The sequence below is a fragment of the Phacochoerus africanus genome, chromosome 11, assembly GCF_016906955.1.
Source record: "Phacochoerus africanus isolate WHEZ1 chromosome 11, ROS_Pafr_v1, whole genome shotgun sequence".
NCBI lineage: Eukaryota > Metazoa > Chordata > Mammalia > Artiodactyla > Suidae > Phacochoerus > Phacochoerus africanus.
The window spans coordinates 69620165-69645052 of NC_062554.1; the positions used below are offsets into that span (position 1 = coordinate 69620165).

The following is a 24888-nucleotide window of genomic DNA, read 5'->3' on the forward strand; positions in this document are numbered from 1 at the left end:
CCTTGAACTAGTGAAGAGAATTTAGCATATGAGGTTAGTAGAATCAGAAAATTAAGCCAGGGCAAGGCCAATGGGAGAAAACCACATCTTTCTAGGCCTCCACGTTGGTACCCCCCATCTTCAAGGTATAAAAACCCCTATGGGACCGGGGGGGGGGGGGGGCTCTTCTCCCCCCTCCCAGCTGTCCTGGGAGCTGTTTGCGAAAAGAAAGAAAGAAAATTAAGCCAGTAGAGCTTTACTGTGTCTGTGCTAAAACAATCATTTTGACAAGCTATTTCCTTATAAACTTCAAGTAAGTTTTGCTTCATCTTAAAATAAGTCTCACCATATTCTTACACAGGAAGAGGTAGAACTTGAAAATACTCTGATCATTAGTTGAATTACTATGCCCTTAGGAGTGAGATTTCCAAAGGAGAAAAACTAAATACAGTTCTTACCATCCACTTACAGTTTACTGCCGATCACGCATTGTGATTAACTTTATGATCAGTTTTTATTTTATCTCTCACACCATTTGTACTCCATGTACTTCTTAAAGGGCAGTCCCATCAAATTCTAAGATTAGATTTTTTCATTATTGCTCAAGTAAAAGTACTCTTGGATTCCAAATTATTATATATTCCCTTTGACATATTACTGTGAAATCACTAATTTAGTATTTGACTCTAAGTAAGATTGAAGAACTGTTTTGTTAATATGATTTCTTACTAGATTTTTAAGTTTATTACACTATATTCTGAATGATCCAAATTGGTTTATAACTCACGGTTGAATTCCTATTTTAAAATCCTCTCATTCTTACAAGTCACACCAAACCACTGTCTGCTTTTCAACATTTGCAATGGCGTGGTGTTGTTTTCCGCAAGCCATACTAGTTTTTAAAAGTATGTGCTACAGAGGCTGACTCAGAGCATTTTCAGATGCTGTGGCTTTGTATTTCACACACAAAAAAGTCTTTTCCTCCATCTCATGCCCAAATCACGGATCACATGTGTGCAAAAACTGCAGAAATTTTGTCTGTAACATTAACTCCTTACAACTCAATAAAAGTTCTTTAATACTATGTTTTTGTGTGTGTTTTGTTTTGTTTTTGTCTTTTTAGCTATTTCTTGGGCTGCTCCCTCAGCATATGGAGGTTCCCAGGCTAGGGGTCCAATCAGAGCTGTAGCTGCCGGCCTACGCCAGAGCCACAGCAACATGGGATCCGAGCCGCGTCTGCAACCTACACCACAGCTCACGGCAACGCCGGATTGTTAACCCACTGAGCAAGGGCAGGGATCGAACCCGCAACCTCATGGTTCCTAGTCGGATTCGTTAACCACTGCGCCACGGCGGGAACTCCTAATACTATGCTTTTTTAATCCAATATTGTGTTTCCTTTACAAACTAAAAAAAAAAAACTAGTAAATAACCTCACATTTTCAATCATTTTACTTTGAAACGTACTATATGTATTCACCACGCTAAAATACTCCACGTGCACACACACACACAAAACTTTTGGAAAAAGTGCAGAAATAAAATAGTTGGTCTGATTATGAAACAAAAGTATTTGGGTCTTGATTCCAAATGTTTTAATAAAGGGAAAAGCAGTTTTCATCAGAGCTTGCCATAATTAGCCAATTTATACAATATTAATTTCCTTACCCTCTTCACCTGCAAAATAAATTATGAAAAAGTGATTGATCTTTGTTCTACCAAGTTCTTTTTTCTTCTTTTTCGGCCACATCCACAGCATATGGAAGTGCCAAGGCCAGGAAACAAATCCAAACTGCCACTGCACCACAGAGGGAACTCCTGTTCTATCAATTTTTTTTTTCTTTTTAGTCCACACCTGAGGCATATGAAAGTTCCCAGGCCAGGGGTTGAATCAGAAATGACGCTGCCAGTCTACACCACAGCCACAGCAACACAGGGTCTGAGCCATATCTGTGACCTACCCCACAGCTCATGGCAAAGCCGGATCCCTAATCCACTGAGCGAGGCCAGGGATTGAACCTGTGTCCTCATGGATACTAGTCTGGTTCATTACCGCTGAGCCACAATGGGAGCTCCTCTACCAAATCTTAAAGAATAAAAGCATATTGTTTTGTTTGACAATTTAGGACCCACAGTCATTTCTTAATTTCAACAATGCTTAGACACATTTGATGATTTGTCTTAATATTATGTAATCCGTTCTATAAAACACAGATTTTTTTTTCCAAAAACTTTTAAATGATTATTTTCTAGTTAAATTAGAAATAAAAAGTGTAAAATTCCATTTCTACCATAAGGCGTCAGTCCATGGTAAGTTAATTTTCAAAGGGGCTTTAACATTACCCCGTGGACAGCCAGTGACCCCAGAAAATTACCTATTAAAACATGAACAGGAGTTCCCGTCGTGGCGCAGTGGTTAACAAATCCGACTAGGAACCATGAGGTTGCGGGTTCGGTCCCTGCCCTTGCTCAGTGGGTTAACGATCCCGCGTTGCCGTGAGCTGTGGTGTAGGCTGCAGACGCGGCTCGGATCCTGCGTTGCTGTGGCTCTGGCGTAGGCCAGTGGCTACAGCTCTGATTGGACCCCTAGCCTGGGAACCTCCATGTGCCGCAGGAGCGGCCCAAAGAAATAGCAAAAAGACAAAAAAAAAAAAAAAAAAATGAACAGTCCTCGGCGCCCGAGCTATGAGTAAGGGACAATTGAGGAAAATGCGGGTTTTTTCCTTCACTTTTTCTTTTTTTTTTTTTTGTCTTTATTGTTGTTGTTGTTGCTATTTCTTGGGCCGCTCCCGCGGCATATGGAGGTTCCCAGGCTAGGGGTTGAATCGGAGCTGTAGCCACCGGCCTACGCCAGAGCCACAGCAACGCGGGATCCGAGCCGTGTCTGCAACCTACACCACAGCTCACGGCAACGCCGGATTGTTAACCCACTGAGCAAGGGCAAGGACCGAACCCGCAACCTCATGGTTCCTAGTCGGATTCGTTAACCACTGCGCCACGACGGGAACTCCTCCTTCGCTTTTTCTAATCACATTAGTTCTCGGGCGGTACACCAAATCCTCACATATTGCAATTCAAGCCTCAGACACCCTGCCCTGAGACTGGTTCCACTTCAGAGTGAATTCCTCATTCACATTCGCTCTTTCCCCACACCCTTCATGTTTTTTGTTGTTTTGTTTGTCTTTAGGGGAAAAGGCCTCTACTGAGGGTCCTGAACACAGGCGCAGCCCCAGAAGCGGGCTGCCTAGGAGAAGAGGCAGACCGTGCCATCGGCGCCGGCGGAGAAGACCCAGGGCTGGGTGGGGTGGAAGGCCACGTCCAACACCCCCAGGTCTCGTGTCAGAGTGTGCTCCTTCAGCACCTTCACGGGCACCAGCAGCGGGTTCTGCAGCATGTCGTTGTATACCATCCCGTGGCAGACGATGACACACCCTTCATGTTTTAAAAACAACCTTAAACTTGTAAATAGTGACAGTAACTTTGCTTTAGGTTTGGGATGCTTGATTAAGTTAGGGGTACAGGAAGGTGGCTTTATTACCGCCACTTCAAAGAGGTGCTGTGAAGTTTAAAATGAGCTAGCGGAAGCTCTAAAGCAGCACATCCCAAAGTGGGATCTGAGAGGGCTCCAGTATCACCTGGGAACTGTTAGAAAATGGAGAATCTCGGGCACCATCCCAGACCAAGTAAACTGGAAACGGCGAGAGGGTGGGGGCAAATCGGTCACCTCATAAGCCCTACAGGAGAAACTTGTTAAAGTTTGAGAACCACTGCTCCAAAGAATTGCACGCATGTTCACTAGCAGGGAGATGAAAGAAAGGCGAAGAGAAAGAAACAAAAGAAAAGCAAGAATCCGGAGGGCGTGGAACAGACCTCAAGCGGAGCACAAGGATATTTGAAAGAAAACCTGAAGCTGCCTGATGACGACTTAGGGAAATGGTGGGTCCGGCCTCTGGGACCTCCCAGGACTGTTCATCCAAGCAGAAGCCCCTCGGACACCCGGCACCGGCAGGTGGCGCTGGACAGGCAATTAACAAGGAGGCGGGGCCTGCAGCGGGAAAGCAGGCTCAGCGCTCCCGAGGCTCGGGCGCCGCGTGGGGCCGGCATCTCTGGGCAGGCGCTGCGGCCGCAACTTACCGTCAGGTCAAACCGAGAAGCGGGTGAGTCTCTTGAATCGTTCTGGCTCGCCCCTTGCTCCCTGCCTCTGGGTGTCCCTGCGAGGCAGGGCGCCGGATCCAGCCTCTGGAGGTGTGTAGCGGGTTGCAAATCCTCCCAGGACCAGGGCGGCGACGCCCCGGGACCAGCGTAGCTCACTTTGCCCCTTACGCGCCGCTCCAGGACGAGCTGCCTTCCAGCCTAGCTCTCCGCAGAGCACACCGCTCCGTTGTGGCCGGTCCAGGGGGCTCGGAGCCAGGGACTCACAAGAAAACCTTTGCGCTAGGAACTCAGGGGGTATGACGGGTAATTAAGTTGGTCCTTAGGTTGGGTTCTAATGGCAAGTTTTCCAACTTGGCAGAATCGCCACGAGTTTGCATAACATTGATGAATGATTGGTACAGAGTGCTTAAAATCGTGCGACTTGTCTTCAGATTTCCTAGTAACAGAGTTTTCATTTTAAATCCTTGGCACATTAGGGCGACTCTTTCAGGATCTGAGTTGAGATTCAAGTTCCCTCCAAACAGTCAATCAAGGCTTTCTGTGTGTCAGGGGTCAAAACCGCTGACATAAAATTTGCAAATAATTCCACATTTCTTAATCTCTTCTTTTTATAACGAAAGAAAAGATGGCTTCATTTAATAAAAAGTCACTCATTTAGTACAGAATGTTCAGCAGGGGGAGGAAGCAATGCTTAACAACACAGCCCACTGAAGAAAAACATCTCCCTTTCACATAGTTAACTGTGGTAAAGTAAGTGTGCAGTTGAAAGTATAGATGGTTAGGAAATGCAGTGCAACCCACAATGTATATCAGTCATTGAGTTTCTTCATATTCTAAATTCTTTGACATAAACATGGGTCAATCGGGCTATGTCAGTATTTAGCAGGAATAAAAAAAAAATGTTTAGCAGCAACTTCAGGTCAGCCCTCCTGGTACCACAAAATGGAAAAGTCCCATCAGAAATAGGCTTTGCTTTTTAATAGAGATGACAGGAGAACTTTGGATCAAATTCTGGAGTTCCTAACATCTGAATACTGTGCTGTTCTCTTTTGTTTCTGTTGATGAAAAGATTTTCTTGTGGAACTTTGTATATTTGCTTAATGTCTGATGGAAACCAACATATTTGATTTGACTGAGATTTTATTTTCCTGGCTTCAGGGCACAAAGTTGACTGTGGGCTACACAGTCAACAAGTTCCCTCACTGCCTGGGATTTTTCCTTGGCTTTGCCCTTCAGCATGGTCTCCCTACCACACGGACAAATGTTTGGATCCCTCTCTAGGGCAGCTCTGGCTTTTCACCCAGATTCTCTACAAAGTGGGCCTCCATCAGCAAATACAGCCAACTCGCTGGATGTCCCAGGACTAGGTGTAGACAACAGCCCTCACCTTCCCATGGTTTCCTGCTAGAAAGCCTTGTCTTCCTTTGCGAGGCATTGCACTACCCTGCAGTTAGTTCTGGAAATGTTTGCCTTGTCTCCTAGACTTTGAGGTTTTTGAAAGCAGACTTTCCGTCTTATTTAACTTTATATTCCCACTGCCTAATGAGTTACTATCCACTGCAGATTTGTATGTTAACAACTGTGACATCCTGAAACTCACAATGAAAACATCATCTAAACATAGTAAATTATTTCCTGTGTTTGATTACAGTAGAGAAAAGTTCTATCCCTCAACACACACATACCCCCAAGTTACTCTATTAATAATGTTGGTTAAAGAGTTCCCGTTGTGGCTCAGTGATAAGAAACCCAACTAGTATCCTGAAGTTGTGGGTGCCATCCCAGGGCTCACTCAGTGGGTTAAGGATCCAGCATTGCAGTGAGCTGTGGTGCAGGTTGCAGATGCAGTTTGGATCTGGCCTTGCTGTGGCTGTGGTATAGGCTGGCAACTGAGGCTCCAATTTGACCCCTCCCCTGGGAACCTCCATATGCCATGGGTGTGGCCCTAAATTTTAAAAATAAATAATGTTGGTTAAATCACTAAGTGATTTGGAATTATACTTCTTAAGGAAATAGACTGTAAACTCCTCCAGAGCAGACACAAAGTCTCATCTCTCCTTCTCCTCCTCAATGTCTGTCATAGATTCAAGTTCATAAATACTTGATGGTTGGCATATGCTCTACTTGGGACTCTTTTCAAATGCCAAAGAAATGTACACCCAACTTAGGCAAACTAACTTCAGCAAAATGGCAAATGTTGGCTCGTGTACCTGAAAAATTCAGGATCTGGTCTCAGAGATGAAATACTTCAATGTGCCAGGACTATGCTCTGCTTTTCCCCATTTCTTGCTCAGGCTTCTGTGTGTTGGCTTTTTCCTGTCCTGCTGAAGACCTCTTCCTCCTTACAGCAGGCAGAAGAAAGCATGGTAGGCTTGTCATCCCCATATAACATGATGTTAAAGACGCCTTCTCTTTACCTTCCACTTCGATGTATAAATATCAGAGAAGGACTCGAATTGGTTCAGCCAGAGCTGTGTGCCATCCCTGAGTCCATCAGTGTGATCAAGAGAAGAGAGAACTGGAATTAGCCAAGGCTGAGTCATTTGCCCACTTCTAAGGCCACAGGAGGCCATTTCTCCAGATGGAGGAAATGTTTTAGTGCGTGAAAAAATAGGAAAAGAACGTGGGCAGACCAAAGCAAATACCCTTAGCATGAATATTGTGAACCTTTGAAATAGGTAAAATATGGAAAATGTTCTCAGAGCACTTCACCAAAAGCAGGTGTTGGCATTATGTAAAGACGTTTCCCCTTCATTCTTTGTGAAGATCAAACCTTTAAAAGTTGAAGAATGCAGAGTTCCCAGTGTGCCACAGTGGTTTAATGATCCAGCTTGTCTCTGTGGAGGTGCCCATTCGATACTTAATAAAATATTATAGGTAGTCTAAAATTCAGAAATACTTGAAATATTTCTGTCAATCAAACGGTTGTATATCTAACTTGTTATCTTTTTTCTTTTTTTTTGCTTTTATCTTTTTTTTTTTGCTTTTTATGGCTGCACCTGCAGCATATGGAAGTTCCCAGGGTAGGGGTCAAATTGGAACTGCAGCTGCTGACCTATGCCACAGCTCACAGCAATGCTGGATCCACGGATTGAACCTGCATCCTCATGGATACTAGTTGGGTTCATTTCCACTGAGCTATACCGGGAACTCCCTGTAATGTTTTCTTATTGAATTTCATAAGGAAAAAATTGGCAATTTATTCCTCTAGAAATAAATTTAGAACTAATACAACTATGAATAATATTATGACATCATATGTTTTCCTTTCCTAAAAAATGCTACATTAAGCCCAAATGAGGATCTATGAAGGACGCTAAAGAAAAGATTATTTTATCTGGCAGGGAGTTTGACAAAATGATTTCTACAGGGTTGATAAGGAGAGCGAGCATGTCAAAAATAGAACACAACACATCTCAACAACCCCACTGGAAATATACTAGTAACTCATATCTTACCAACAAAAACCAGCCTATTACTCCAGTGGGAAATTGGCACTCTGAAAATTCAACCTTTCAATCCTTTAAGCTGCTATGAGGGTTCACCTTACCAAGGATACCTATTCTGTTCATTGTCTAAGACCCAGAATATATTTCCCCATAAAATCTTCTACTTATTATTTCAGATTCCAGTGTCAACTCCAAAGTCTATTAAACACAACTTCCTAAAGTATTAACTTTAACTAACTCCAACCTCTGCTGATAACATTGGTATTCTCAAAAAACACATTTCTAATTGTATTTACCTTTGAGGGAAGTTGACTTTCCTCTAAATGAGCATGTGGAGTTAAAGTCTCCCAAAATAAAAGGCAACATCTGACCCTTTGAATTTCAAATAGACACCTAGGTCATATATCACACTGAGAGTTGGACAAAAAAAAAGCACTACTGACACAAGGGGACTTGTTTGAATTCTTGCAGCTTATAATGTGAGGTTTAATGTGCAAACCAGTCACTATCTGTAATTTTTTTTTTTTTGTCTTTTTAGGGCCACCCCCATGACATACGGAGGTTCCCAGGTTAGGGGTTGAATCGGAGCTGTAGCTGCTGGCCTGCACCACAGCCACAGCAATGCCAGATCCTTAACCCACTGAGCAAGGGATAGAACTGGTGTCCTTATGGATACTAGTCAGCTTCGTTAGCCACTGAGCCACGATGGGAACTCTACTATCTGTATTTTAAATTATACTTTTTTTGCCACTTGAGCCCATATATGAGTAAATTTTTCATATTCCCCTATCGGATATTAATATCATAAATAGCATAGACTTGAAGAAGATAATTATTTTTGTTTTCATAGGTGGCTGAAGCCATACCATTTTATAGAATTAATGGAGAACAGACAAGATAGCATGAACCAAGAAGAACTTTGGAAAATGAAGCCCAGGCAAAATCTAGAAGACGATTATTTGGTAAAATAATAATAATTAATTAAAAGCTATAAGTAATTCAGATGCTGTTCTATATCTCCCAGTGCTGTAAAAGTGATTTTCACCATAATCTGCTGATAGCTTTATTCTGATTCCTGGCACTGATACTGTGGTGGGTAAAGGGCAGCATAGGATATCAGAGAAAGATGTACTTTGACTGTCACTGAACTGTCACAACTGAATAAGTCACTGAAAATTCTGGATCTGTAAAATGAGAGAGTTGGACCAGATCACTTGCAAAGCCCTTTTCTTTCTAACATTTGCTGAGTCAAAATTTTTTAAAAGTCATCAATGCCCATATAACAGCATTTTGTAAACATGCACTTTTTTCATAGGCCCCATGGCTGCTTACCAAGAGATCATCACGTTATAGATAATTCACTGTTTGACCAAATAAATTGAATTTTGGAATAAGGATCATTTGTCACATTTTGCCCCATATCAAGATTAAGTGTTTCTGGAGTTCTGGTCGTGGCTTAGTGGTTAACAAATCCGACTAGGAACCATGAGATTGAGGGTTCGATCCCTGAGCTTACTCAGTGGGTTAAGGACCCAGCATTGCCGTGAGCTGTGGTGTAGGTCACAGATGTGGCTCGGATCCCAAGTTGCTGTGGCTCTGGCATAGGCCTGTGGCTACAGCTCCAATTAGACCCCTAGCCTGGGAATCTTCATATGCCACAGGAGCAGCCCCAAAAAAGGCAAAAAACACCAAAAAAAAAAAAAAAATTAAATGTTTCTGACTATATTAGTTGACTGAAAAAGTGGTGGAAATTTTTGGTTCCAAGTACTCTTTACCTTTCCAACTGATTTCAACTACAATTTTTTTTCTTTCTTTTTTTTTTTTTTTTTGTCTTTTGTCTTTTGTCTTCTTAGGGCCACATCTGCGGCGCATGGAGGTTCTCAGGCTAGGGGTCTATTTGGAGCTACAGCTACCGGCCTACACCAGAGCCACAGCAACACCAGATCCAAGCCGAATCTGTGACCTACACCACAGCTCAGGGCAACGCCAGATCCCCAACCCACTGAGTGAGGCCAGGGATGGAACCCACAACCTCATGGTTCCTAGTTGGATTTGTTTCTACTGCACCACGAAGGGAGCTACTCAGCTACAATTTTAACAGAAAATTTAACAATTTTACAATTTTAAATTATTTCATATTAGTTATCTTAATAGGAAAAATAAGGCATTACAAGCATATACTGTCTACATGTGTGCATAAAAAAAATCATTTTCTTTTTTTTTTTTTTTGTCTTTCTGCCATTTTTTTGGGGGGCCGCTCCCACGGCATATGGAGGTTCCCAGGCTAGGAGTCGAATCGGAGCTGTAGCTGCCAGCCTATGCCAGAGCCACAGCAACGCGGGATCCAAGCCGCATCTGCGGCCTACACCACAGCTCACGGCAATGCCGGATCGTCAACCCACTGAACAAGGGCAGGGATCGAACCCGCAACCTCATGGTTCCTAGTCGGATTCGTTAACCACTGCGCCACGACGGGAACTCCCCAAAAAAATCATTTTAATTTGTCAAGTTAAGTGTCTTCCTGTCCCATAATGCTTCTACCCTTATCCAGAAAATTGACCTCAGTTGACTGTTATAACATAGAGAGCAGAGGCTGAGTCCTGATAAACACCCTTATAAAAGGAATAATTGGAAAAAACTTTGGAATTAACAGTGATTCATTGCTAAAGTAGAAGTCAAGTGGTAAGAAGATGTTTTTAAACACTAAAAATTATGTAAAGAACCATGTGAATTAAAGTTACTCTGCATAAAATGAGGAAATGAACAAGATAATCACCAATGTCATTTTGAACATTAAAATGTTATGGGTCTACATAGAAAGCCACAAGAAATGAGGAGTAACATGTTGGGAAACACAGTAAATTTATCATAAAGTGACCCTCTAAGTTCTTATTTTGAAGCTTTTTTAAAAAAATGTGTTGGTATATCATCCACTTGGGGAAGTGACAAAATATTCAACACAACCTTCTTTTGAATCATTTATACCTGGAAATGCAACTGGGTAAAGAAGTATAACTTCCTCAAGAAATAGATCATCTCTGCGTGATTTAACTATTTATTTAGCCTCTGTACCTTCTCACAGACTATTTGTTAGTACTTGTGCAAATGAGAAATTTTATGAATATAGACTACCTAGTGGAAATTATTTTTATCTAATAGTAATGACTATATTATCTCTGACTATATTATTTGTACTTGAATTAATGAAGTCATTCTTCAGTTCTTCCTAGAGAGTTGTCTAGTAACCAAAAAAATTATAAAACAAATACAACTGTTACAAATTACAAGTGTTATTAGTTTTACCAAAGATTACTGGGTTTTTTTGAGTTTTTCAGTTTTTGTTTGCCAGTTCCATCATCCTATTCTTTTATGCTTTCAAGATAGAAACTCAATGGCCTGAGCACTGGTGGAGATATCTGAAGCATGTATTTCTTTTGTCTTAAAGAAAAATGAATAATAGAAATTATTGAAAGCTCCAAGTAAGGTGGGGTAGCTAAGTGCACCTTTGATCAGTGCCACATAGCCTGTGCCATCTTCAGCTAACCAGTATCCAAAAGCAAATTTCTAAATGTCCTTTTCACAATGAGCAGTAATTAGTTTAAGAGCTATATTATTTTTATTTTGTTTAGTTTTAAGATGTTTATTTTCTTTCCTTTGTAGAATGAGGACTCAAGAGAGAACAGCATGCCAAAAAGACCTATGCTTGTGCACTTGCACCAAACAGCTCATTTTGATGAATTTGATTGCCCTCCAGAGCTTCAGCACAAACAGGAACTCTTTCCAAAGTGGCATTTGCCAATTAAAATCGCTGCTATCGTGTCATCTCTGACTTTTCTTTACACTCTCCTGAGGGAAGTAATTCACCCTTTTGTAACTTCCCATCAACAATATTTTTATAAAATTCCAATTCTGGTCATCAACAAAGTCTTGCCAATGGTTTCCATCACCCTCTTGGCGCTGGTTTATCTGCCAGGCGTGATAGCAGCCGTTGTGCAGCTTCATAATGGAACCAAGTATAAGAAATTTCCACATTGGCTGGACAGGTGGATGGTAACCAGAAAGCAGTTTGGGCTTCTCAGTTTCTTTTTTGCTGTGTTGCATGCAATGTACAGTTTATCCTATCCAATGAGGCGATCCTACAGATACAAGTTGCTAAACTGGGCGTATCAACAGGTAGGTTGACAGTACTGACAATAGCACTAAACTAAAAAGCCTCCTAACAAACTAACTCTCCTTTTAGTGTCAGTATCCTAAACCTCTGTTGAAACTCAGTACTGAGAAAGCGATCTATACTTTCAATTTTGTTTAATTATAATTCTTCGCTGAGACTTGATTGTATACTTTTACCTTGAGGGATGTTTTTTAAGCTGAAAATGTTAAACTGCAAATTGAACAACATAAACAGGTGTCTTGTTCATGGACAGAACCACATTTCAATTTCTACTGCCCTCACAAGATTACTTTTTTTAATGCTAATTGTTATTTTCTGCTTATTTACCACACGACAGTTCTAACCATCAAATAACTATCTGATGTAAATTAATAAAACAGATTATATAAATGGTGTATTCAAGGAAAGAGATTAATAGCTCCTGTGTTATTTTAGAAGAATGCAAAAAGCAAAGTCATGGATGTGTGGACACCCCCAGATAGAAGGCCCTCCACAGTGGAGAGCATGTAGAAGGAGGTTCTTAAACTGGAAACAAGTGTTGTTTGCAATTTTTCTGTCTTTTTACCCTCTGTTAGGTCCAACAAAATAAAGAAGATGCCTGGATTGAGCATGATGTTTGGAGAATGGAAATTTACGTATCTCTGGGAATTGTGACACTTGCAATCCTGGCTCTACTGGCTGTGACATCGATTCCATCTGTGAGCGACTCTTTGACATGGAGAGAATTTCACTATATTCAGGTACATTGTATATAAAATAGCTCTTGTCCCTCAGAGAGATATATCTTTTTGTGTTCATGATATCTTCAAGTTTATTGACTTTACCCCCTAGAAAATGAGATGTTTTTCCAAAAGCGAAGATCTCACATTTGTTCCAACTAAAAATGTGCTCTCCTATCATTTTTCCTCTTGCTTCTAAACAGAAGTATTTTCTAGATATAAATAAAAGGTACTGCTCAAAGAAAAATCATACTTCTAACATTTGAAACAGTTTGCTGCCTAATAACAACAAATGTGGTATTTCATAAGTTCAGTATCAACGGTTTCTTAGTTCTCCAAAAATAAAATGTTTTGCTTATCTCCTGATTTTATTCATTTCTTTTAAGCCAGTCACACAGCTTTGTACTAGCCACAAAAAGGACCTCTCCTTGAAATACAGAGTTTTATCTACCAAGCTATTCTAATATCTAATTTTATAGGCTCCTTTTTCCAAGTTACATTTTATATCACCTGAAGTTCCTCAGTATTTTTGGGATTCAGAACTATCTCGGGAGTTCCCATCGTTGTGGCGCAGTGGTTAAAGAATCCGACTAGGAACCATGAGGTTGCGGGTTCAGTCCCTGCCCTTGCTCAGTGGGTTAACAATCCGGCGTTGCCGTGAGCTGTGGTGTAGGTTGCAGACGCGGCTCAGATCCCGCGTTGCTGTGGCTCTGGCGTAGGCCGGTGGCTACAGCTCCGATTCAACCCCTAGCCTGGGAACCTCCATATGCCGTGGGAGCGGCCCAAAGAAATAGCAAAAAGACAAAAAAAAAACTATCTCGGCTTTACTGAGGTTCACTTCCTAGTGGTAGATTACACTGTAAAAAGAACAAAGTGCCAGAATTCACAAGGGGATCCATGTCTGACAAGATTCAAAGGAATAACCGTAATTAAGTCACAGGCACTGCCAACATTGTTTTAAATTACACAGCTTTAACTTTGATGGGTGGACGTCTTTGGAAATTCTCACAAATTAGGTCATCCGCACTGTCCTTTCCACACGTCCATGCATATACTCCAAAGACACCTTATCAGAACAACTGGTTAGGCTAGAAAGGGGGTCACCATATAAACTTAGCTATTAGATTGTATTCATTGGGTTCACTGCTGAGTAGTGTGAGTTGGATTCATTCTGGCAGGCAGATGAACACTTCACATAAAGTGAATAGAAGTCAAAAGGTGACTAGAAGACCTTTTGTCAGAGTGCCATAAAAGTACATAGGTGCACAACTGTTTTTAAGCACCTTTATCAGCATAATGCCAAGTATCCCAATGCATGCTGATATTTTTCTTCCCATGTCTATATCCCTATGTTTTGTTCAAACATTGAAATAACTGTTGGTACTTTTCCACCTTATCAGAATTTTTTATTTTATTTTATTTTACGTTATTTTATTTTATTGGTCTTTTGTCTTTTTCAGGGCCGCACCCATGGCATATGGAGGTTTCCAGGCTAGGGGTCCAATCAGAGCTACAGCTGCTGGCCTACACCAGAGCCACAGCAACACCAGATCTGAGCCGTTTCTGCAACCTACACCACAGGCTCACGGCAACGACAGATCCTCAACCCACTGAGTGAGGCCAGGGATCGAACCCTCAACCTCATGGTTCCTAGTCGGATTCATTTCCACTGCACCACAACGGGAATTCCAGAATTTTTTTTTAAACAAAAGCCAAACTACTATTCTTTTTTTTTTTTTTCTTTTTTAGCTGCACCCATGACATATGGAAGTTCCTGGGCCAAGAATCCAGTCCATGCCACAGCTGGGGCAATGCCAGATCCTTAACCTACTTTACCACAGTGGGAACTCCACTTTAAATATTCTTATATCAAAATAAGAGTCAGTCACTTTAATTGCCTTCATAATTGATAAAGATCACTAACCACAAGTTGATTTTTACACTAATCTTCAGTTATTTATTGAGCACCTAAAATGTGCAAATCATTGTGTTGATTCTGCAGAGATCCCATGATGAGTTAAGAGTCCCTGATTTTAGATGTCTCTTGATAGGCAGAATTAAGGCAAATGCACAAGAGACAAAGCATCATAAAATAAATATCATAACAACAAAGTGTGGAAAAGGGGACAATAGTGTTGATTAGCTGAAACCAAAAGGAGAACAGCTGTGAATTTTCTAAATTTAGGTAGCCTGCAAAGACATTACTTGCAAGTAAAAAGAGTAAGATATGAATGGATGTTGCTGAGAAACATACTAGGAAACAATCACAGATGAGTGGAAGAATTTCCAAGCAAGAGAGCAGATCCAAATGAGGGAGGATGAGTAAGCTCTTACTGAACCAACCTCACCAAGGTTTTTTTTTTTTTTTTTTTTCCCCTTTTCAGAGCACACTAGGACTTGTTTCCCTTCTGCTGGGCACAATACATGCATTGATTTTTGCCTGGAATAAATGGGTAGATGTAAAGCAATTTATATGGTATACACCTCCAACTTTTATGATTGCTGTTTTCCTTCCGACTGTTGTCCTGATTTGCAAAGTCATACTACTCCTGCCGTGCTTGAGAAAGAAGATCCTGAAGATTAGACATGGTTGGGAAGATGTCACCAAAATTAATAAAACTGAGATGTCATCCCAGTTGTAGAATTGCTGTTTATGCACATTTTTGTCCAATATTGACATATTTTTATCATAAGCATTTCAAATTTGTATTTGCTTAATAAAATGACCATTTGAGGATCTAAATGACCACTTGAGAATCTCTTTGTTTATGGGTGATGAGTTTGAAATATGTGTATGTCCTTGTAGATTTGATTCAAAGCAAGAAATTAAATAATCTTTAGCATGTTCTGTATGTTCAGTAAAGGTGAGCATAACAAAATAGCCACATCTGATTTGTCAGACTGCATAGCATCATAAGTAATAAAAGGCCTTGAAATACTAGTCCTTACTATGACTTAAAGTTATCATGTGCCATGAAAAAAAATATTATCTGAATCTACCACACATACCACATATCCAGTGTTTATGACTGTTGTTAAAGAACTTCATTTTCCCATAACTGGATGTTATTCATGGAACACTAGTCTCTAAAAACACATGGATTGTTACTACTCAAGTAAAGCAACAGAATAATATCAGATACACATCCAAGCAAAATAAAACTTGCTTTCCAGGAGAAAAGGTAAATTCAATTTTCTTCATCTGAGTTATGTACAACTCAGTTGAACTCACCATAATACACTGATGAAAGCATATCATGAACCAATTCCACAGAAAGCAAACTATACATAAGCTTTCATGGCTCGCTAACCCAAGTGACTATACTTTGGAGGTTTAATTAGCAAAACTAACTACAAACCTTGTCTTTTGTATGGATAAATTGTTTAGTGTGACTAAAGACAATAGATGTAATGCTAATAGTTCAAATTAGGGAAAACAATTAGTACATTCATTGAGTGGACCGATTTTTTTTTCCACTTTTTGTTCTACTACAAAGGATGGTTATTCATTATTACGTGGGCGCCTAAGGGCCTTCCGGAGCATGAATTTGAATTTTATACACTATTGGGATTCAGACACATAGATACATCTCTGCCGACAGTGAAGAAAGGAGTTGAGAGTAGCACAGTTGGGAATAGGGTAGACAACAGTATCACTGAGAATGAATTCACCATAAGAGAAAAAGTAATCTAGGGCTCTAGAATTCCAAATCAGATTCAGCAAGGAGACATAGCTATGGGATGGCTTTACCAAGCTTGGCACATAGCATAGCATGGTCAACCAGCTCTTCCATGCTGCAGTCAGGTGCCTGCACTCCCAGCTGCACTGCAAGATGGCAGTGTTAGCACCTCCAGTCTGAGAGGGAAAAGTCTGATTTCAACTTTGGTGGCAGTAAGATATTACAGAGGCTGCATCTAGGGAACAGAGTTCCAACCTGAAGTGGGACTTCAGTGTAGGGACAACAGTGGAGTTCTGATTCGACTCCTGGAGTTTGTCTCTGTCAGCCATGGTAACACGGCACAACATGTCTATTCTGAAATACAGAATATACCCCTTCTGGGAATTTCCAGTGATAGGAGAAAAAGAGTCTACAAAAGCCTTAGAAGAAAAGCACAAAGACATGTAGATTCAATTTGTACGCATAGGCTGTTGAAAATTAGATCATTCACTCTTTGATCCTTTTTTTGCATTTTTAGCAATGGTTGGGTAACGTTGTTATGAGCAGAAGAAAACAATAAAAATTGTCTTAAAAAAAAAAAAAACAGTTACAGGGTTCCTGTTGTGGAAGGTTAAGAATCCGACTAGTATCCATGACAATGTGGGTTCAATCCCTGGCCTCGCTCAATGGGATAAAGGATCCAGCATTGCTGTGAACTGTGGAGCTATGGTATAGATTGCAGATGTGGCTTGGATCCCGCATTGCTGTGGCTGTGGCATAGGCCAGCAGCTGCAGCTCCAATTCAACCCCTAGCCTAGGAATTTCCATGTGCCCTGGGTGTGGCCCTAAAAAGACAAAAAATAATAATAAAAGAACAATTGCATTCTAGTATAAGCTTGGATTTCATGTTAATTGATGAAAATGTGTAAAGTACTTCCCCTATACTAGGCCCAGTGCTAGATAGAGAATACATCAAGTTAGAAATGACCTAGTTCCTACTCGCAGCCTCAGAGGGAAGACAAATTTTAGTATGGCAATGGGTTCTAGGCCTCCTGGTACCACTGAGGAGGGAATGACAAGTTCTGCTTAGAAGGGCAAATCAGGAAGTTGTGAGGTTGGTCCAGAAAATGAGGGCCTATTTGAGCTGGGTATTAAAGTATAAACAGGCATCCTTCAGATGGAATGGGAAGAGAGGTAGCATAGAGAGCAGCACGGGGGTATAAAATGATGGAGTGGGATGTATTGAAAGGACTAAGGTCCAAAAATATAGCAGGTGAAGGAAATACCAGATTGGGAAGGGATACAGGCCAGACAGACCAACAAGTTCATAGTATGACCTAAAACGAAATTTGAGGAGGGGGTGGAAGGGAGCAGTGGTAAAAAGGGCGAAAGCAAGTTGGAAGCCTAGAAAAATATCTAGAGTGACATTTGCAATATTCCAGGACAGAGGCGCTAAGTTTCCAAGCCAAGGTTGTTACAGGGGCAGAGGTAGGTGGGGAGAGCAAAAGAGGAGAGCTAATGAAACATGGTAGGAAGATAGAATTTGCAGGAATTCATGCCCAGTAGAATATAAGGAATGAGGGAGAGGAAGGCATTTGGGATGGCACTGCTAGGATTCTGTTAGCCTGGATGACTTAGAGAATGATGCCACTAACCAGGATAGGGAATTCTATGGGAGAAGGTTTTTTTTGTTTTTGTTTTTTGTCTTTTAACCAAAACAAGAACAGAGTGAGTGCTCTGTATATTATGTTTACGCAAATCACAGGGGCGGAGGGATTCTGTGTGTTTTTCTTATATGAGAGTACACAAATATAATTATGAAAGATATATAGTTTGTGGCAGTGGTAAGGAAAAGAAAGGTATTTTCCTGTTCCTTTGATAAGGTGTTTAACACAGTCATGGAGGACAGTCACACAGGTTTTCCCTGGAACACAAAAAATACCTAGAAAACTCCTGGCCAGAGGCCTAGAGCCTTCCTTCCACAGAGTTTCCTTCCTGCTCAAAATGAAGGCCACTGGAATTCATTTTCTTTAAGCATTTGCTCTATAGGGATCTTATAATCCACAGCTTTTTAAAAAACTATTAAAATGATGTCTTTTTATTATTTTAATAATGAGTTACATTTAGTGATGTTTTGAGACAATAAAAAAGAAATTTGTGATTCTGATCTGATCATAGACCACATATCTGAGGAAGCCTGGAAGAAATGATGGCCTCTTAAGCATGGGATCACTAAAATTAAACATACAAATTAATAGCAAAAATATGTAATTATAATTGGTAATATCAACTCTAAAGTTTTTTTCCAAGAAAATGAACCAATGTACTAACTGCTTTTTCTAAAACTGGTCTTCAGAGTAAAAGCCTTAGAAATCTTCCAGGTTGGGAGTTCCCGTCGTGGTGCAGTGGTTAACGAATCCGACTAAGAACCATGAGGTTGCGGGTTCGGTCCCTGCCCTTGCTCAGTGGGTTAAAGGATCCGGCGTTGCCATGAGCTGTGGTGTAGGTTGCAGACGCGGCTCGGATCCCGCGTTGCTGTGGCTCTGGCGTAGGCTGGTGGCTACAGCTCCAATTCGAACCCTCGCCTGGGGACCTCCATATGCCACAGGAGCGGTCCAAGAAATGGCAAAAAGACAAGAAATAAATAAATAAATAAATCTTCCAGGTTGGATTTAATGTTAGGTTTTACTCGGTTAATTAGAAGTCCTCTTTGTTCATGCCAATTTCTCCAAAGGTCTTCAAGAGGCCCTTTGAAGAGGTAATAAATTATTTGATCTCTTATTTGTTGCAAATAATCCTATGCTTGAATAAATTAATAAATCACTGACTTGTGATCATGACACATGCCCAAAGGCTAAAGTCCAGAACCTTCTCCTCAGCGAATTCTACTAATTCAGCTGGTCAGGGGGTCCTCACATCTATTGCTAGTGAATATATGACATTCCCAGAATTATTAATGGACCCATTTGAACTGTGGCAAGGACAAGTTGCTAGTTCATACAGCTATAAAACTATTGAACTGGAAGAGAAAGATGAGATCACCTGAGCTCACTAATCCCTTTGCCTGGAGGCTTGACCTCACTGCAATGAGGCTCCCTCAGCAAAACATTTGCATTTCCGCACAGGAATGAAGAGAGAGAAAAACGGAGCGCAGGAGCCAACTCTGTAATGAGAAAGCTGTTGGTCTTCTCAGAAACACCCCCCTCTCCTGCCCCTCAACTGAATCAGGGGGCGACCGACTTTGAAAGGACCTTGTGAGGGTCAGAGAACCAGGAAGCTAATCTCGAGGCTGTTGAGGACCCAGCCATAAGGACAGGCACGTGCCCTGGCACATGACCTGGGACATGATTTCAGGCCTTCTCCAAAACACAAAGTTGTACTATCACAAAAGATAATTTTTTTTTTCTTCAGCCACACCCATGGCATGCAGAAGTTCCCAGGCCAGGGATTGAACCCAAGACACAGCAATGACCACACCTGATCCTTTAACCTGGAAGCCTTCAAGGGAACTCTACAAAAGATAAATATGAGTGGATTTACTCAGTGGAATTATTCAGTGTAAGAGCTGGAAGAGTAGATTTTATTTTCAATTTTTTAATAGAACCACTGTGACTGAAATTCCCAGCAAATCTCAGGATATAATAGGGCTGGCATGGAAGTGGGCTCATGGGGCCCAAAGAGGTGCCTTTTTGTTACATCTTCATCCTGTTCACAAGCCCCTGTGACAACTTGGGCTCCATGGTACACAGTTGGAAAACCCCTCTCCTTTATACAGATGAGGGAACTGATCTTTTTGTCAGTGATTGCAAGGCACAGAAACCTACTCAAAATTTTTCCAGGAAAGGAGGAGATATTGATAACAGAAGGGACTGCTGATAGAACCCCCAGGTCAAGCAAATGATGTGTCCTCCTAGTCCCCAAAGCTGGGATCCTGCAAGGCAGAGTGTAGGTGCAGCTATTCATTCTATCCCTGCAATCAGATGCAACAATGCTGCGAAGTGCAAAGTGGGTTCTTCTCTGTTTTCTGAAATTTGACAATGAGGTCCACAGCTGGGAACAAGAGTGCTAAATAGTCTTCATCCTAATTTCAGAGGGGCTAAGAGGGGCTTTTCAGCAGAACCAGTCCTACAACCACTTACAACCTCACTCTGAGTAAAAGAGGACAGAGGGAGCAGAGGATGTCTCCTTTGGAGTGGGAAGGACAGCCTCTATAAAGAGAAATTATGCCATGTCTTACCTCACTTCACTTGATCACAGATTCCACTCTTTACCTACTCTACATCTTCAGTAAAGAAGGCAGACTTGGCTACCATCTTGACTAGACTCAAGGGAAATTTATGATGGAAAATTTAAGTGAACACTCAACACAGCCTAATCTTTGCATATTTCCGTAGTGAATTTGGTTTTCCTCTTATCAAAACTGCAATATCACGCCTTCCCTCTGCCCAAACCAACAACCTCTCCTCCTACACTCAACCGGTACATTTTCCTTAGGAAACAGACATAGTCAGAGGAGAAGTATCTCATCTTCTCACCAACAAATCTATCCACTGATGTACATACATTTGGTACCCTTATCTTCCACTTACTACTTATCCCCAAAGCCAATACTACAATTTCAGAACTAAATCTAATCCCCTTTTCTACTTAAACAGTTTATACACATCTTTCCTGTGTCATCAATTTACCCATCTCTGTTACATTACTCTCATTCATACACGGTATTGAAAAATACATAAATAAAAACATTTGAACCAATATCCCCCTCTAGTTCATGACCCCTTTCTCTGCAAACCTTTAACAAAATTCCTCCAAACATTTGCCCACTTTGATATTAATGCATCAATTCAATTTTCTTTTGATTAGTATTTGCTGGCATAAATTTTCCCATCCCATGACTTTCAAACCTTCTGGGTTTTTTTCAAAGATTTTGTTGTTGTTGTTGTTATAGTTAATGTACCGTGTTCTGCCAATTTCTGCTATACAGCAAAGTAACCCAGTCATATATATATATGTATATATCTACACACATACATTCTTTTCCTCACATTATCCTCCATATGTTCCATCACAAATGACTAGATATAGTTCCCTGTGCTACACAGCAGGATCTCATTGTTTATCCACTCCAAATGCAATAGTTTGCATCTACTAACCCCAACTCCCATTCCATTCCACTCCTTCTCCCTGCCCCTTTGCCACCACAAGTCTGTTCTCCATGTCCATGAGTTTGTTTCTTTTTTGTAGATAGATTCATTTGTGCCATATATTAGATCCCAGATATAAGTGATATAATATGGTATTTGTATTTCTTTTTCTGACTTACTTCACTTAGTATGAGTCTCTGGTTCTACCCATGTTGCTGCAAATGGCATTATTTTGTTCTTTTTTATGACTGAGTATTATTATTCCATTGTGTATATATATCACATTTTCTTAATCCATTCATCTGTTAATGGACATTTAGGTTGTTTCCATGTCTTGGCTATTGTGAATAGCGCTGCAAGGCACATAGAGGTGCACATATCTTTTTCAATGAAAATTTTGTCCATGGAGTTCCCGTTGTGGCGCAGTGGTTAACGAATCCGACTAGGAACCATGAGGTTGCAGGTTCGGTCCCTGCCCTTGCTCAGTGGGTTAACAATCCGGCGTTGCCGTGAGCTGTGGTGTAGGTTGCAGACGCGGCACGGATCCCGCGTTGCTGTGGCTCTGGCGTAGGCCAGTGGCTACAGCTCCGATTCGACCCCTAGCCTAGGCACCTCCATATGCCATGGGGAGCAGCCCAAAGAAATAGCAAAAAGACAAAAAAAAGAAAAGAAAAAGAAAATTTTGTCCAGATATCTGTCCAAGAGTGGGATTGCTGGGTCATAAGGTGGTTCTATATTTAGTTTTTTGAGGTACCTCCATACTGTTTTCCATAGTGTTTGTGCCAATTTACAGTTCCACCAACAGTGTAGGAGGGTTCCCTTTTCTCTACACCCTCTCCAGCAGTTGCTATTTGTTGGCTTGTTAATGATGGCCATTCTGACAGGTGTGAGGTGGTACCTCATAGGAGTTTTGATTTGCATTTCTCTAACAATTACTGATGTTGAGCAGTTTTTCATGTGCCTGTTGGCCATTTGTATTTCTTCTTTGGAGAAATGTCTATTTAGGACTTCTGCCCATTTCTCAATTGGGTTGTTGGGTTTTTTGATGTTGAATTGTATAAGTAGTTTGTATATTTTAAAGATTAAGTCCTTGTCGGTTGCATTGTTTGAAACTATTTTCTCATTTTCTCCCATTCTATAGGTTGTCTTTTTTTTTTTTTATGGTTTCCTTTGCTGCACAAAAGCTCGTAAGTTTGATTAGGCCCCATTGGTTTATTTATTTTTTTTATTTCTGTTGCCTTGGGAGACTGACTTAAGAAAACGTGTGTACGGTTGATGTCAGAACATTTATGACAAACCCACAGCCAATATAATAATCAACAGAGAAAAGCTGAAAGCCTTCCCACTAAAATCTGGAACAGCGATTTCCTGTCATGACTCAGTGGAAACAAATCTGACTAGTGTCCATGGGATGTGGGTTTGATCCCTGGCTCACTCAGTGGGTTAAGAATCCAGCATTGTCCTGAGCTGTGTGTAGGTCACAGCTGCAGCTTGGATCCCAAGTTGCTGTGGCATAGGCTGGCAGCTGAAGCTCCAATTTAACCCCTAGCCTGGGAATTTCCATATGCTGTGGGTGCAGCCCTAAAAAAAAAGAAAAGAAAAGAAAAGAAAAAAAGAAAATCTGGAACAAGATAAGGATGACCATTCTCACCACTTTTATTTAACATGGTATTGGAAGTCCTAGCCACACCAATCAGACAAATAAAAGGTATCCAAATTGGAAGAGAAGAGGTAAAATTGTCACTCTATGCAGATGACATGATATCATATACAGAAAACCCTAAGGACTCCACACAAAAAAAATATTCGAACTGATCAACAAATTCAGCAAAGTAGTAGGATACAAGATTAACATCCAGAAGTTGGTTGCATTTCTGTATACTAACAATGAAATATTAGAAAAGGAATATAAAAATACCTTTTAAAATCACACCCCCAAAAATTAAATACCTAGGGATAAACCTGACTAAGGAGGTGAAAGACTTATATGATGAGAACTACAAAACATTAATTAAGGAAATTAAAGAAGATTCAAAGAAATGGAAAGATATTCCATACTCCTAGATTGGAAGAATTAATATTGTTAAAATGGCCATACTACCCAAACAAATCTAGAGATTCAATGAAATCCCTGTCAAATTACCCATGACTTTTTTTGGGTATTGTTAGAACAAACAATCCAAAAATTTATATAGAACCATGAAAGGACCCAGAATTGCCAAAGGATTCTGAGGGGAAAAAAAAAAAAACAAGCAGGAGGCATAACTCTCCCAGACTTTAGACAATATTACAAAGCTACAGTAATCAAGACAGCATGGTACAGACATACAGACATACAGACCAATGGAACAGAATAGAGAACACAGACCAATGGAACAGAATAGAGAACCCAGAAATAAACCCAAACACCTATGGTCAATTAATCTTCAACAAAGGAGCCAAGAATATAAAATGGGAAAATGTGTCTTCAGCCAGTGGTGTCTCCAGCAAACCTAATAGCTGTATGTAAATCAATGAAACAAGAATACACTCTCACACCACAAAAATAAACTCAAAATGGCTTAAAGACTTAAACATAAGCTACCATAAAACTCCTAGAAGAGAACATAGGCAAAACATTCTTAACCTTTCTGTCTTCATATACTTTTTGGTGTGTCTTCTGAGAGCAACACATAATTTCTATTTTTTAAATTCAGTCTGGTAACTTTTGCTAAATGATAGCATTTAGGCCACATAGTATGTAATTATTATTATTATTATTATTATTGACATACTTGGGTTTTTTTTTTTTGGTGGGTTTTGTTTTTTGGTTTGTTTGTTTGTTTGTTGCTTTTTAGGGCTGCACCCATGGCATATGGAGGTTCCCAGGCTAGGGGTCTAGTCAGAGCTACAACTGCTGGCCTTCACCACAGCCACAGCAACGCAGGATCCCAGTTGTGTTTGTGAACTACACCACAGCTCATGGCAATGCCAGATCCTTAACCCACTGAGAGAGGACAGGGATAGAACCCACAACCTCATGGTTCCTAGTCAGATTCGTTTCTGCTGCACCATGATGGAACTCTATATTACTGACATATTTGGACTCCATTTTATATGCTTCCTATTTTCTCACCAAATTCTGTGTTCTTAATCTCTTTACTATATTGCTTTCTTTCAGATTGAGTTTGTATATTATTCTAATTTTCCCCTCTATTACACTGATACTTTTTTTTTTACTATTGTTAGTAGTTACTCTAGAGATTACACTGTCAACTTAGCAAAATCTAACATTAATTGGCACTTTTATTTACAATGTGAAAATCTTTGTTTTTCTCTGCTACGTATTTTAATTCTATACATATTTGACCCAGCTGAAATCATAACTATTGTTTTATACAGTCATTTAAATTTAAATACACTTACCTTATTAGTGGCTCTTTATTCTTTCCTACATCTCCTAGTTGCCATCTGGTTTCATTTTCCCACCACCTGAAAAAAAAAAATCTTTAAAGTTCCATGCATGCCTGCTGGAAAAAAAATGTTCCTTCACAAGTTTTTGCTCTGAAAATGTCTTTATTTACTTTTAATTATCAGATATCTTTATAGATGTTTAGAAATCTAGACTGG

General features: G+C 40.5%; 1 protein-coding gene and 1 long non-coding RNA gene across 2 annotated transcripts in view; one reads left to right on the top strand and one right to left on the bottom strand.

The window, feature by feature from the left end:
* The window catches only part of LOC125110895 (uncharacterized), an 83698-nt gene that overhangs the window by 27568 nt on the left and 31242 nt on the right, over positions 1–24888 (bottom strand). The window contains exon 2 of the long non-coding RNA XR_007130758.1: positions 24685–24750. This is a non-coding gene — a long non-coding RNA (uncharacterized LOC125110895). The remainder of the gene's footprint in view (positions 1–24684; positions 24751–24888) is intronic.
* On the top strand, positions 4033–15219 carry STEAP1 (STEAP family member 1). The gene is made up of 5 exons (XM_047752563.1): positions 4033–4136; positions 8434–8545; positions 11244–11756; positions 12330–12494; positions 14858–15219. Exons 2-5 carry the CDS (start codon positions 8465–8467, stop codon positions 15113–15115), a joined length of 1017 nt encoding a protein of 338 aa, XP_047608519.1. The 5' UTR covers positions 4033–4136; positions 8434–8464; the 3' UTR covers positions 15116–15219.